Source organism: Ciconia boyciana, chromosome 2 (assembly GCF_034638445.1).
Source record: "Ciconia boyciana chromosome 2, ASM3463844v1, whole genome shotgun sequence".
NCBI lineage: Eukaryota > Metazoa > Chordata > Aves > Ciconiiformes > Ciconiidae > Ciconia > Ciconia boyciana.
In genome coordinates, this window is record NC_132935.1 from 31,903,475 (window position 1) to 31,918,028 (window position 14,554).

A 14,554-nucleotide genomic window follows, 5' to 3' on the forward strand; every position below is an offset into this window, starting at 1 on the left:
GTCTCGTACCGCAAGAAGGTGTATTTTGGGAGGGCTGCAGGCTGTAACAGCGCTGGCCAGGGCAGAACACCCCGCGCCCGCCGAGCGGGTGACACCGACTCCTCGCAAGCACGGCGTGCAGAGTCGGGGGTGGCACAGACCCAGCCGTTAGTCACGGTCTTTAGCGCGCTGCCGGAGGACACTCAGGCGCAGGAACGCACGCGGGTTAGGACCGAGAAAGTAAACGCTAACTTCTTAAGAAATGTGGCTTTTAAAAGTATAGGTGCATCGCTAAGGAAACCGCAGCGGCGCTCATAAATTACAAGCGTGCAAGAGGCACGTCGGAAGGCTGTGTTCCCCTTCCCTCTGCCTCTGGAAACAGGCCCTGTTCGGAGGGCTGGCGCAACTAACGACAAAAATAAGACGTTTTCTCCCCGATGACAGCAGCCTGATGCACGAACAGCTCCAGCGCCGCGGCCCTGGGCGGACTGGAAGCCCGGGGCGCTGCTAACACCGGCACGGCTCGTCAGCGTAGGTCTCCCATAACCCGGCGGGGCACGCAGCCCCGCCGGGCCCCCAGCACCTCCCCGCCTGCCGGCCGAGCCCCGCCCCTCAGCGCCCAGCCACCACCCACCTCAGGCCCCGCCCGCAGCACCGCCGGCCACGCCCCGGGGCGGGGATCGCCGGCACATCTGCATCGCAGCCCCGCCCCGCCCCGCTCCGCTCCGCCCCTCCCCTCCCCGCGCCCCTCCCGGCGTGCGGTGTCCCCCAGTGGCCCGACAGCCCTTGCGCGCCCTGGTTCTGCAGCTTTTCCGCTCCCCCCGGCCTTTTGGGACGTGCGGAAAATGGCGGAGCTGGAGCTGGGGCAGCACTGCGGGGTGGCGGATTGCCGCCAGCTCGGTAAGGGACGGCGCGGCGGGTCCCCGGCAGGCTCAGGGAGACAGAGCCCGGCTTCCCGCCGGCCGCCGCTGGGCCGGGGCCGGGGGCGGTGGCCGGGGAGGGGCGCTGCGGCGGCAGGGCCGGGAGCGGCGGTGAGGGGGCCGCGGGGTGGTGCCTCCCCCTCGGGGCGCTCTCCGTGCTGCTGCAGCCCTGCACGATCCATTGCCAGGGCCTGTCGTTTTAGTTATGTCACTAGGTGTTTAATCCCCTGCTTTGCTAAATGTTATTACCCAGTTCTTCCATTCTTCACCCCTGCTTGCCTTCAGTGATCTCCGGAATGATGTTAATGAAAATGTAACCTTTCAGAAAGAGGCAGCAAAAACACTTGTACCGAAAGGTTTCTGATGCACTCCGTCTAATAGATGAAGTGACTGAGATCTTTGTGACCTGAGCTGTGTAGTCCAGTTGCATGGTGGTCCATTAAGACCAAATCTGAAGGATGGAGTAATGGCCCGGAGGTGGGCATTTGCTGCCATTGGTGATGTGGCCGAGTTCAGCAGGCAGTGAAGTGATTTTATCTATAAGAATTGATGCAGTAGGTGGGGAACGTGCGCAGAGACTTAAGAAGTATGTGCCATTTAAATACACAGGGACGGTATGTATGTTACGAAGAATAGAGAGGAAGGAGCAGGATCATCAGGACTATCAAATGGAGGAGATGCTGGCTTTCTGGAAGGGATAGCATGTCCTCCAGTTGGCAGTCTGTATAGTAAAAATGTAAATTGTCCAGTGCTTCAGCCATCAATAAATAGTATACTGAGTGGTCTTGCAGTAAATTCAATTTTTAGCATAACTGGTGAGTTTGATGGCTAGCCAAATGTTCTAGTTTCCAAGTTTGATACTGAAAAAAAAATTGAATTTAAAGCATAATTCCAACTTTTGGAATGTATCTAAGTATAATTTACCTACTCGTATGTTTTTCAGTAATACTAACTAGAGGAGTTAACAGTGTAACTGTGTAACAAAAGCCACGTCTAGGTACTGTGTAGATGCAGTTGCTAAGTATCCTTGTAAAGATACCTACCCCACGATACAGGTAAGAAAAAGTTAATCATGTAAAAATTAAGCTAGAAACTATTAGCAAAACAACAACAATGTTGTCTAACTGAGAACAAATCTCTTTGTTTCAGATTTTCTCCCCTTTGTATGTGATGGCTGTTCAGGTGTCTTTTGGTAAGTTCATAAAATAGCTCAAGTTGGAAGGGACCCATAAGGATCATTGAGTCCAACTCTGTGCTCCTCGCAGGACTACCTAAAACTAAACCATATGACTGAGAGCACCATCCAGGTGCTCCTTGAACTCTGACAGGCTTGGTGTCATGACCACTTCCCTGGGGAGCCTGTTCCAGTGACTGACCACCCTCTCAGTGAAGAACCTTTTCCTAATGTCCAATCTGAACTTCCCCTGACACAGCTTCATTCCATTTCCTTGTGTCCTGTTGCTGGTCATCAGAGAGAGATCAGCACCTCCCCCTCCGCTGCCCCCCTTGAGGAAGTTGTAGACTGTGATGAGGTCACCACCTCTCAGCCTTCTCTTCCTCAAGCTGAACAAACCAAGTGACCTCAGCCGCTCCTCGTAAGTCTTGCCCTCAAGGCCTTTTACCATCTTGGTCGCCCTCCTCTGGACACACTGTAATAGTTTGATGTCCTTCTTATATTGCGGTGCCCAAAACTGCACACAGTACTCGAGGTGGGGCTGCACCAGTGCGGTGTAGAGTGGGACAGTCACCTCCCTTGACTGGCTAGCTGTGCTCTGCTTGGTGCACCCCAGGACACTGTTGGCCTTCTGGCTGCCAGTGCACCCTGTTGACTCCTATTCAACTTGCCGTCAACCCAAACTCCCAGCTCTCTGCGGGGCTGCTCTCCAGCCTCTTGTCCCCCAATTTGTATGTATAACCAGGATTACCCCATCCCAGGGGGAGAATCCAGCACTTGCTCTTATTAAATTTCATAGGGTTGGTGACTGCCCAGCTCTTTAGTCTATCCAGATCTCCCTGTAAGGCCTCTCTACCCTCGAGGGAGTCCACAGCTGCTCCTAGTTGAGTATCGTTGGCAAACTTCATGTACATTTGATTCCTGCGTCCAGATCATTTATAAAAACATTAAAGAGCACTGGCCCTTAAATTGAGCCCAGGGGAACCCCACTGGTGACTGGCCGCCAGCCTGATGTAACCCCATTTACTATAACCCTCTGAGCCTGACCTGTCAGCCAGTTGCTCACTCAACATATTATGGACTTGTCTAGCTGTGTGCTGGACATTTTATCCAGAAGAATACTGTGAGAGACAGTATCAAAAGCTTTCCTAAAATCCAAAACTACCACATCTGCTGGCTTCCCTAGGTCAACTAGGTGGGTGACCTTGTCATGAAAGGAAATTAAGTTGGTTTTCCTATAAGATCTCAGTGTGGCAGTTGTGTATACCTAAATGTTATATAAAACATTCTGTGGCTCAATTCAGATACATTTAGTTAAAAATAATTGTTTCATTGAACTTGCCACTTTTTTCCCAAGCAGCTATTGTAGAGCTTTGAAATCAGTGGGATTATCTTTAGAATACAGGTAGATTATTTTGGAAGGCATCTAGCTACCCTGTTTTGTACTGACTTTTTTTTGGGGGGGTGGTATTTTTTCTTGTAGAAAAAAAATTGAAGTTTCTTCCAAGGTTCAAATCAGGGCCTGCACTTTGATTTACACTTCTGATTAGCAGAGGGCAGCTGAGAGAAACTCAGATAGACTGATTTCACTTTTAACATGTTAGAAGCCTTCAAGGGATTTCTGCTGTTTGGGAGGTGATTCAAAATCCATTGAAACAGACAAACTCCAGTTGCTTTGAGCTGAATTCTTAAGCATGCTAATGTCCTTATTATCTTGTGGCATAAGTTCCAAGAGCTAAATGTTTTACATAGCCAGGAAGAATATGATCAATCCGTTCAAGATGTGAAATGCATAGGTTAGAACAAATTTTGGAGAAGATTCATTATTTAATTGAAGTGGACCTGTGATAAAACTTGTCAGATCACTCTTTAAACACTTAAATGTTTTCACCTGCAGTTTTCTTTTCCTGAAATGTTGATGACGGTGTGATATTTTCTTCTTTTGCCACAAAGCCTTCAGCACAGGAGCCGGGATGCTCATGGGTGTTCTGAGGTAATCTAATAATATATGACTACCTTAAAATTAAAATTCCATGCAATTTAACTGTCTGTTTTTGGATTAGATATATACACATAGTTTATAAGTGTGAATTATTTAACTGAGAATGTGACAAGCTTAAAAAAATGAATCTACTCTTTTTCTGCCTGTCAGAAGTAAATTGAGTTTGAGTAGGATGATGGGTCTTTTTCTAACACTGAGCTAAACTTAACCATGACACAAGTAGGACAGAATCGCTGGACTAGTTTTGCCTATAGAATGGAGAGCTAGCACAGTTCTTTTGGAAAGCTGGGGTGGTGACTTGTATCTGTAATATCTGTTTATTTACACTAAGTGTTTTGTTCTAATGCCTAGGTGAATGTAAGAAACAATTCTGTGAAACCAGATCAGCACCGATCTTACCCATGCTCCTACAAGGACTGCAACGGAAAGGAGCTTTTGCCGGTTTTATGTCCCTATTGTGAAAAACATTTTTGTCTAAGGTGAGTGGAACAGAGTGTTTAAATATCAATACTCATTCATTAGTGTATGGAAAAGGTAATAAAAGTTTTACACTGTTGTTTACAGACACCGGCATCAATCAGACCATGAATGTGAGAAACTGGACACACCAAAACCTCGAATGGCTGCCACCCAGCAGCTAGTTAAACATATTATAGGCAAGTACAGTGGGATATATATTCTAAAATTTTCTTCAGAAGGCTATTTGAGCTTGCGACCTCCTCTGAGGGTGCAGGTTTGACCATATAAGAAGTAAAGGATGGGGGTTCCTTGTTTAAATAGCCCTAAACTCACATGTCAGCATGAAATACTGTTCATCTAGACTGAGACAACAGTAGCATATGTCTATAAAGAGAATCTTTAAAGACTAAATAGGGCTCAGGTTTCTTTCAGAATTATTGCTTGTTCTCATTCTACAAGTACTATAATGTAATGGATTGTACCTAGCCATTATTATTTGCATATTAATTCATGTGCAAATAATGCAGTTGTATTGGGTGTGCATGCCAATCTGCTGGGATTATATCTACACAACCAAGATGGCAAAAAAATGTGAGTCTACAAGGTAATGTTTTGCAGCTTTTAAACAAGATCTAGGACAGGAAAGAGAATAGACAGCACTGCCTAATTGGACAGTGGGATTATGTGTAGAAAGGAGGACCTGAAACTGTTGCCATATGAATGCTGTGATGGCCACAGGTGTAGAAACTTAGGAATTTGCATCTATGCAGCTTTTGCAACCTGTGTTTATCTCATGATAGCATTCACCTACTTTTCAATGTAAAGGAGTTCTGTTAGGACTAACAATTCCAAATATTCTTGAATAGGAGTACCTGATATCGTGGCCTCAGGAGGATATGAAAGGGACATGAAAGTAATGGGACCCTTGGTGATATAATGAGGCCCAATAGGCTAGTTCCAAGATATGTTCAGGAGACAGTCTGAATCATCACACTAACAGGAATAATATTGTTTTCAGATTCTAAAAAAAGTGAGGAAACAAAAAGCAAAAAATGTAAAGGAGCAAAAAACAGTGAGACAGCAGCAAAAGTGGCATTAATGAAACTGAAAATGCATGCGTGTGGCGACAAGTCCTTGCCTCAGGTCAGTCATGTTTGTTTTCAATAACTGAATTCTCAAATGAAATGGGAAGTTTTCTAAATTTCTTGTTTTTCATTTAGTCCCCTCAGTTTGGTTTTGGATTTAATTCTCAAGCCCACAATCATTTATATGTATATTTCAGCCTTGTATTCAAAAGCAATCTCACTGGTCTTATGTCTGTTATAAGGTCTCTGTGTGGAGTTTGGAGCAATCAGGTCAAATTATTTTATAGCAGAAATGTATTTGCCTGCCATATGACTGTCACCCAACACTGCAGGGACAGACAGGTTCTTTTGGGGATCCTTGGTAGAATGATGACGGCACTGAGTTGTAATTACAATTAAAGCTTTGTTTTAACAGAATTCGCTGATCAGCATAGCATAGAATTTTATGATCAGAGTAGCACAGGATTTTTATAATCAGAGTCAGTGCAGCACAATTTTGTAAGTAGCGTAGCACAGAATTTTATAGCATATCTTAGTTTATGGTTCCTAATCACCTGGACCCTCTGCAGATCGGGTCAAATCTTAATACTTGGCTTGCAGTATCAATATCACAGTCGTCATCTAGACTCAAAACACGTAAAAGAATACTAGTCACTCAGTCCTTGGAGGAAGCAGACGACGGTGGAGGCGTCCCTGGCCACTGGGGGATCACAGGTTTTGCATTCCAGTTCTGGTCCAAGTCCCACTTAGGGCTTGGAACTGCTTGATTTTATGGACAGTGCTCTGTGTGCTGCTATGCTTCCCTGTTCTGTGACAGGGTCATCACCACCAGCTTGACCGGGTGCCTGGGACCTTCAAGGCCGGTAAGGAGGGGAGTAGTCAGCCTGGCACCCAGGGCCCTTGAGGCCGATAGGGAGGGGGAGAAGAAGCCTGCCTGGTGCATGGGACCTTCAGGGCCGTCAGGAGGACGGGACTAACACGTGACCAGCTCTGTCATAGAGGATGGCCGTTTGCCATATAAAATGGCATTAGTTATGTTAACCATATTACCGGGGTCAGGAGCAGGGGGTACCAGTCGCACATGGCAAACCCATCTCAAAGGGATGCTTTTCATGCTGAGTACTGAGAGGCTTCTGACACAGACAGGACACAGCTTGCACAACTCTGTACCAGTCAGATTGAACCTGTCTCATACAAAACTGAGCTTTGTGTTCTGCAAAGCTCCCCTCTTATTTCTGCTACTCAGATTTAATAGACATTTATTGCATTTCTGCATGAGGTATGAAGGGCCTGACGTCAGTTGTTCCTGCCTTTGGGTTGAAAAAGGGTTTTGACAGTTGCTTTATGTTTCTTTCAGCCTTTAATTTCTTTGATTCTTGAAGTATTTCACAGATTCCTTATTGTTTTTCACTGCCGTGGCCAGTCAAACCTGGTGTTCAAGTCTTTTCCACCGATCAGGATTATGTTGGGTTTAGAAACAAACACCTTGATTCTTTCATCTAGGGTTTCACTTTAGATCTGTACTTAGGCATCCTCTTAAAAGAACTGTATTTAAATTACTTTTCACCACATTGTTATGTTGGAGCACACCAAGTTTAGGCCTCTTATATTGATTTTATAATACTGAAAATATTCTATGTGATAGTCTTATTGTTAGGTCTTATCTTAGTAGAGTACATCTAATTATTGTTTTTAAAACAACTACAGCTATTCTATTACTGAGTCCTCTTATTAATTTCTCTTTTTATACTTTGTCATGCTTAGAATTAGATAACTTTGCTTAGGCAGAAGTCATAATACAAAGACCTGCTTGTAGCATTCTTCACAGATAGTACCACTTCAATAAATATGTGCTGGAGGAAAAGTGATTAATTTCAAAAATTGTGGAACATAATTTAAAAAATCCACCCTCAATATATAGAAGAAAATTTTAAAGATTGCTTCCTAATTCCAAAGCCAGTAAGCTCTAAAAAGTGTAGCACAAATTACTGCATGCTAATTTCTCTTACTATTCATTTTCTCATTTGGATATTAATTGTTTAATCATCGAGAATAGTGATAATTCTAACACTGATAAATTAAGCCTGATAACCTTCAGCACCTCTCTATTTAAATTGCTTCCTAGACTTCTTCTAGCCTTCTTCTGCCCAGCTTGTTCCAGTTTGACAGATTTTTTTAATATGAAGTTTCTGGAATGCCTCTCAGGCACATTATTTCTCTCATCACTATACAGAGAAGATTGACACATTTTTCTTGGAGGTGCACAGCAAAAGGACAGGGGGCAATGGGGACAAGCTGCAACATGTGAAATTCCAATTAGATAATAGGAAGAAAAATCACAGTGAGGGTGATCAGACTTTGGAACAAGCTGCTCTGAAAATTTGTGGAATCTACATCTTTGGAATGTTTGAAACTTGATTGAATCTGACTTGGAGCAACGTGATCTACCTTTATAGTTAGGTCCAGCTTTAAAGTTCCCCCTGCTTTGAGCATGGTTTTGGACCACGTGACACCAGAGGTTCTTCCTGACCTTTCTTATTCTATGATCAGGAAAATCAGGCTATCTTAGAAATATCTTTTCTCTGGCCTCTTTGTTCAAATTAGCTTTCTGCAGATGATTGCTTCTTTTGGTGTCAGACCTGATATGAGTCTGGGACTGACCATCTCAAAACAGGAGGGCCATAGGGCCATGCTGCAAAACAGTGTTGGTTATTGTATCTCTGACTGACCAGTGTTTTCTTGGATATGGCACAAATTCCAGGAGGCATATCCCATAGTTAGGGATGCAACAGTAGAATGAGGTGGTTTGTGAATTAAGTTCCAGTGAACTGTGCGAGACTGTCTCATCATCCTTAGAACTGGAGGAGCAACTGTGGGAAGGTGCCAGGGCATTGATAGCAGTTGAATGATGTTAGCGTGTGTCCATAATAGGATGGCTGTTGTATTAGCTGTCTTACAAGTTGTGGTCATTTACATTTTAGCAAGATTGAGGTCCTGCTTCCCTTGTGCCTTTGTAATATTCCTGGATGTTAAAGATTTTCTTGTGTGTGGAGAGCACTCAAGTTTTGAGGAAAATGCACAGGTTGAAATTCAGACTCAGTTTTATGAACATAGCTGGTAGTTCCATATTTTTCTAGGGAAGGCATAAATAAATCCTTTAAAAAGAAGACTTCTGTCTTGTTTGATAGTGTCTGGCTTGGACTCAGCAAGGGCGGTCTTAACTGACGAATATACCAGTCATGCTTGCTCTGTGTCTTCTGTTGAATGTCAAGCAGAAATAAACCGGAAGAAGGGATTGTCCCAATCCCATTTAAAATCTCTCCTTCATAGGTTACTCTTGAAATTTCTTAAACAAATGTTTCAGTCTAGTAGATATTGAAAGAGCGTTTAGTACATAAAAGGAGGAAAAACAGGATAAAGGATTAGCTGGCCATGACTGGAATGTTGGATTGTGAAGCAGGCATTTCTAGTATGGTGAATTTTTCTGTTTTAACTGCCTTTGCATTCCAATTTGAGACATTTGACTGCTGCCAAAAAGCCAGCACTGCTTATTTAAACACACCTTTTTCTCCCCAGAGCAGTCATTATTGTCTAGTAAACCCAGGGCAGAAACCTTTTCATGTCTGTCTATATATAAGTCTAGCTGTGGGACTCTGGCGAAAGATGTTCTCTCCACCTTTGTGAACTTACTGTCCATTATATACGTCCCTGCAGCTGGAGGGGATTGGACTTGATGATCTCAGTCATTTATATTCTGCAGTAAAATGGGGCCTTGGTCCTGATGGAATAGAACAAGTTTCAGTTGGTAATTTTTGGGTTGAAGTTTAAGTTTTTTACTGAAAAACTATTAGATGTGTATGACTGGAATTGTGTGTTTCTTTTGTGAATATTTTTTTGTGTGTTTTTTCATGTTTTTCTAGACAGAAAGAATCTACTTTCAAGTATTTTTACCAAAGGGGAACAAAGAGAAAAGCAAGCCCATGTTCTTTTGCAGTAAGTGGAGTATTGGCAAAGTAGTAGATTTTGCAGCTTCCTTAGCAAGCCTTAAAAATGACAACAACAGATCAACATCCCAGGTAAATCAGTAATAATAACAAACATTTTCCAGAGTGTTGGGCTTTGATTTTGGGTTTTTTTACCCTTTTGTCCCTCCCCCACCCCACTTCTTGCATCTCAGAAAGGCAAATCTTGATGTTAATTTCTGTGCTATTTGTCTTACAGAAATTGAGATTATGCCATACTGCATCTGGAGAAGCCTTGCCATTTGAGCACACATTGGAAACATGGCTATCTGACAAAGACTATCCATTGTACAATGGTGGAAATATAATTTTGGAGTATCTTGATAATAATGTTCTATTTATAGAAGATACAGAGTCATACTTTAGTTAATCAGTAAATCATCACAATCAAAAAAAATCAAAGATTTTTTTGGAAGTGTGGTATTCAAACCACACTTCCAAAGATATCCATATCTTGGTCATTGAAGGCTTCCTGCTTTATAATTACAAACCACTGATAGACCTATTCGACATACGCTACTACTTGGCAGTTCCGTACGATGAATGCAAAAGGAGGAGAAGTACACGTAACTACACTGTTCCTGACCCACCGGGTCTCTTTGACGGACACGTCTGGCCCATGTACTTAAAACACCGGAAAGAAATGGAGGACAGCGGTGTTAATGTTGTTTATTTAGATGGATGTTTATTTAGATGTTTATTCAGTTTTCTTTTAAAATCACTGGTATGCCAGAATCTGTCCTCAGTTGTAAAGACACAGTTACCATCAATTTCTCAATTGCTTTACTGACAGAAATATGTCCTGAAAGGAAAATTAGTTATTATAATAACTAATATTACAGATATTCACTTTCTAGAATAAATTCTTGCTTTATTTAGCTTTATAATGTCAATAATTTTTTCTTAAATTTTATATTTATTTTTGTGTAAATGATGGGAAAAGTATGTATTAAAATCAACAAATAATGAAAACGTAAACTTGCAGTGTGTCAGTTCTCTGAAGGAAAGAAACACATTACACTATTGCAGCATCTTTTCTACATCTACAAGAACAGATTTAATTTAGTTTGGAATCCAGCACTGTCCATGCCCCAGGTCCACATTTTCTTCTCTCCTTATAATAGCATAACGTTTAGAAGGAAAGCTTTCTGAAGCAAAAAGTAAATTCACACAGATGTCTGTCTTGTGTTTGTAAATCTCAGCATCATTGTGTGATTACATGAGGGATAAAAAGAGAACTTGAAATTATCCTTTTCTAATTCTTCTGTAAAAGAGGAAGAAATATGGTAAGAAAGGAAGAAATACAATACAACTAGAAGCATAGCATTCAACAGCTTGCAGTTTCATCCTTGTGTTTCTGACCTTAGGTCAGAAACCTAAACTCATTCTGCAGCGGCCTTGAGCCTGTCTCTATTTAAGCTAGAGGAGTAGAACCCTTTCAAGACTAATCCCTCCAATTTGCTTTCATCTATTTACAATTATTCAGCCAATGTTCTCCCATTGGGAGGGGCTGGAAAGGCAATCCTACAATGACAGAACGGACAGTGGGTGAACGGGTGTAAACAGAGCAGTGGGAAGCACAAGCCTAAGCTCCATTTGCAAAGCTGTAGTGTGTTTCTACCACTATGGTGCTGTGCAGTGTGAATTAACTACTAAGGCAAACCTATTCATTGCATACTAAATAGGCTAGCAAGATTTTCAGCTGTAATCAGCTGCAGCATGTAAGGTGTGATCCATTGCTACTGAAATGACCAAGTGGCTTGTGATTAAGGCACAGTATTCAGACAGAGGGGGAGAGATCTGTCTCCCACAGCCTGACTCACTGCTAGATCAGTGTGACTCACCTTTCAGCAAGTTTGAAAAGAGAAGAGCTACCTTTCTTTTTCAGACACAAGGCACTTTCTTTCAGCCAACTATCTTTGTGTGCTGTTCTCATGTTCACAAGGATGTTCCAGCTTGTACGTGCACCGTGACTAAATGTACTCTGTAATGCCTGGAGGTGTAACTGGGCCACAGGGAGTCTGAATGTCTACGTTGTTCAAAAATGTCAGTATGATGCATTTCAGGGACATCATCTTGCCATTGCTTGTATAGAAGTGGGGAGAAACTCTATGGGGAGGCCAGAGGACATAAGGCTAAGGAATATTGCTAGTCCTGGGAGAAATGGAGTTTTGCTCCGGACAGCTGACACGAGGCAGAGAGGTGTACTCAGACCTGCAAGTGGTCACCTGGGCATTCACAAATCTGGATTTGGCGTTTTGGCTCATACAGTTACTGTGTTCACTAACTGAGAAAAACTGTCCAGGTTTTTCTGTAGTACGTGCTTACCTAAAGGGAACCATTGTCCACTGCCTATAATGATAGATTCTGGTTCATTTGTACCAGTTTGAAAACAAACAGATAGCCATGCATGACATACCCATTCTAGGCACAGCTGCAATTAAAAAAAAATACCACAATGTAAGAGGAGTCTGCCTAGCATCTTTTTGAAAGGTACTCTCCATTGGCAGAACAGTAATGTGGTCTTGTTGAAGTGGCTGTGAAGTATCGTGGTTTTCAGTACTACCAAGTAGTATACCTTTATAACAACTTAGGAATATCTGTAGGATTATTATATATTGATTGGACTTGCATAAAAACCAAAAACATCTCAGTAAGTGTGTCACTTAATTGTTCTTATTTTGCTTCACAGTACTTTTTACTGTAGTTTTAACATGACTTAGGTATTGATAAATTATTTTACTGGATGTGGTGGGGATGTCACAAAAAGGAGGGTGCTTCTGGTTTCCATGAAGGAAAGGGTCTTCAGTGGCTGAATATTTTGGAAATCTTTGTTTCCTGGCAGCAGGAAGTATACACGCATTTCTCCACTTTCCCCGCATATCTCTCCAGCTATTTGTCATCTCCCTTTCCAGCGCAAGAGGAACAGTTTCCTTTTCCCTTGTTATTTCTTTTTGTCCCTTTCCTCCGCAATTCTCTATTCACCTTTCTTTGCATCTTAGGCTGCTGTGGTAAGGAATATGCAGTAAGAGGCCAACCATCATTGTGGGACGAGTCAGGAAAGAGCCCCAAACTCACTCCGCCTGCTGTTGTTACCAAAGCCAGTGGAAAATGCTGCTACAGAACAGGGTCACATTTTTTTCAGCAGAAAATCCTCATTCTCTCCTTATCCCCTTCCTTCTGCCCCTGATTTTTCTACCCTAGCAGTTGCAGGCGAAATAATTAAAATAACATTTGTTGTGGATAGAGAGAAGATAGACTTGGGATGCAGAAAAATCTTTGGGGATATCTCAAAGGTTTTACCAGGAAGGTTGCTTTCATCAATCGCCAGTTACTGCTAAGGGCTAGCAGCCTGTAAATGACAGTACAAATATGGCAAGTCACAGTTGATAAGACTCCAAAAAGTTTTCACATTCACTTTCATCTTATTCCAGGAATATGTCTGGGACTGTATATAGAAGCTCATTCCACTTAGTTTTCAGAAACTGAGAAGCAAAACCAAACTAAGCAGTCTGACAGATAAATAATTGAGGAGAGGTGAAAACTCTGTCCTAATCATCGATTTTAGGAACAAAAGCAGAAACTTTCCCAGAGCTTCAGTATCTTACCTACGCTAGAATTGCTCACATTTTAGCTGTTTAGACTCTAGCATATCTTTACTTAGCATATACAATTTTTTGTTTTTCTAAAGCTTATTATCTTAGCACATTTTCATAGGGAAAGTTAACTGGATTTGAAAAAAAAAACAAAACACTTTGGAGGGGACATTTGACATTGGAAACCACTGTTAATTTTACAGGCTTGTGTTTAGAAGTTGATGAACTTCTTCAAACTGTTTCACTTCAAAGTTAATAAATAAAATGTTAAACTCACTTCTAGTAGATGCAAAGAAAATGTATGCAACGTTACTTAACTGAGGAGTTTGTCAAAAGAAATACTTAATGATTTTATAATAAACAGTACTTTCAGCTGAACTATTAAAATAAGTGAATATAAAGCTTTTTGGTTGTTATATCTGTATAGTAATTTTAGAGAATGCACAAGATCAAGGCTTTGCAAACATTTTACTGCTGAGAATGCTCTTGGTAGCAGCTCCTGGCCTTGTTCCAGTTCAAATCCTGCTACAAAATTGCCTGGCATATAATTGTGATATACATAACACAGTTTGGAAAGCGTTATATTAACATCAAGAGCTCAGTTTTGCTTGGATATGTGACCTGTTAGATCAGTTGGGCAATGCTGTAGCAAACAAGAAATAATACATCACACTAAGAAAGCAGGCAGTAATCTCTCATACTTTTATTTTCATCAGTTTCCTTTTGTGTGTCTGTTTTAGAAAAGTATGTGCCCTGGAGTGTGATCAGTCTGGTTTGAAGGCTTTTATCAATAGATGACCTCTGTTCATCTTGCTTATCAGTTGTCACATAAAAATACACCTCCTTGCAGCTCAGTTCTCTTTAAAGTAGCCTCTTAACATGAAATACAAAATTTCCTTTCAGCTGGAATGGAAATTGTGGTTTGGATTATGGAAATTCTTACACTTATCAGGAGAGAATTTCAGACATTTCTCTTTGTTTAACTTCTGCTGATTTTAGGAGCAATGCAGAATTTGAAATCCCCTTATAGAGCCTGTAAAACAGTTGCTGTAATGTTAAGTATACTACTAACCACATCAAAGAAGCCACTTTCCATAATTCTGGTGCAGTCCAGTATAGCTTGTACTGAGACATGTTTGTCAGCTTGCCTCAACAAAAACTGAATCAGAGCCAAAGTGCCTCTTTCAATTGGCTGTATGCTTTTAGTATAACCCTAAATGACTTGCAAAGAATGACTTGCAAAATAATTAATAAAAACACACCTTATCATCTCTGCAGTTCTTTAATGACTGTGAATACTTTAAAAAACAGGCTTAT

General features: G+C 41.8%; 1 protein-coding gene across 1 annotated transcript; it reads left to right on the plus strand.

Moving 5' to 3' along the window:
• Positions 1-733: 733 nt before the first annotated feature.
• On the plus strand, positions 734-10,166 carry ZFAND1 (zinc finger AN1-type containing 1). The gene is made up of 8 exons (XM_072852289.1): positions 734-879; positions 2,049-2,091; positions 4,027-4,066; positions 4,427-4,554; positions 4,640-4,731; positions 5,553-5,677; positions 9,540-9,695; positions 9,841-10,166. Exons 1-8 carry the CDS (start codon positions 825-827, stop codon positions 10,009-10,011), a joined length of 810 nt encoding a protein of 269 aa, XP_072708390.1. The 5' UTR covers positions 734-824; the 3' UTR covers positions 10,012-10,166.
• Positions 10,167-14,554: the final 4,388 nt, after the last annotated feature.

What these genes read in the sequence shown, in the direction of transcription:
- ZFAND1 (XM_072852289.1), top strand. Translation starts at nt 825, where the DNA reads ATGGCGGAGCTGGAGCTGGGGCAGCACTGCGGGGTGGCGGATTGCCGC. An exon ending in GGCGGATTGCCGCCAGCTCG is followed by an intron (nt 880 to 2,048) that starts GTAAGGGACGGC and finishes TCTTTGTTTCAG; the next exon opens with ATTTTCTCCCCTTTGTATGT. An exon ending in GCGACAAGTCCTTGCCTCAG is followed by an intron (nt 5,678 to 9,539) that starts GTCAGTCATGTT and finishes ATGTTTTTCTAG; the next exon opens with ACAGAAAGAATCTACTTTCA.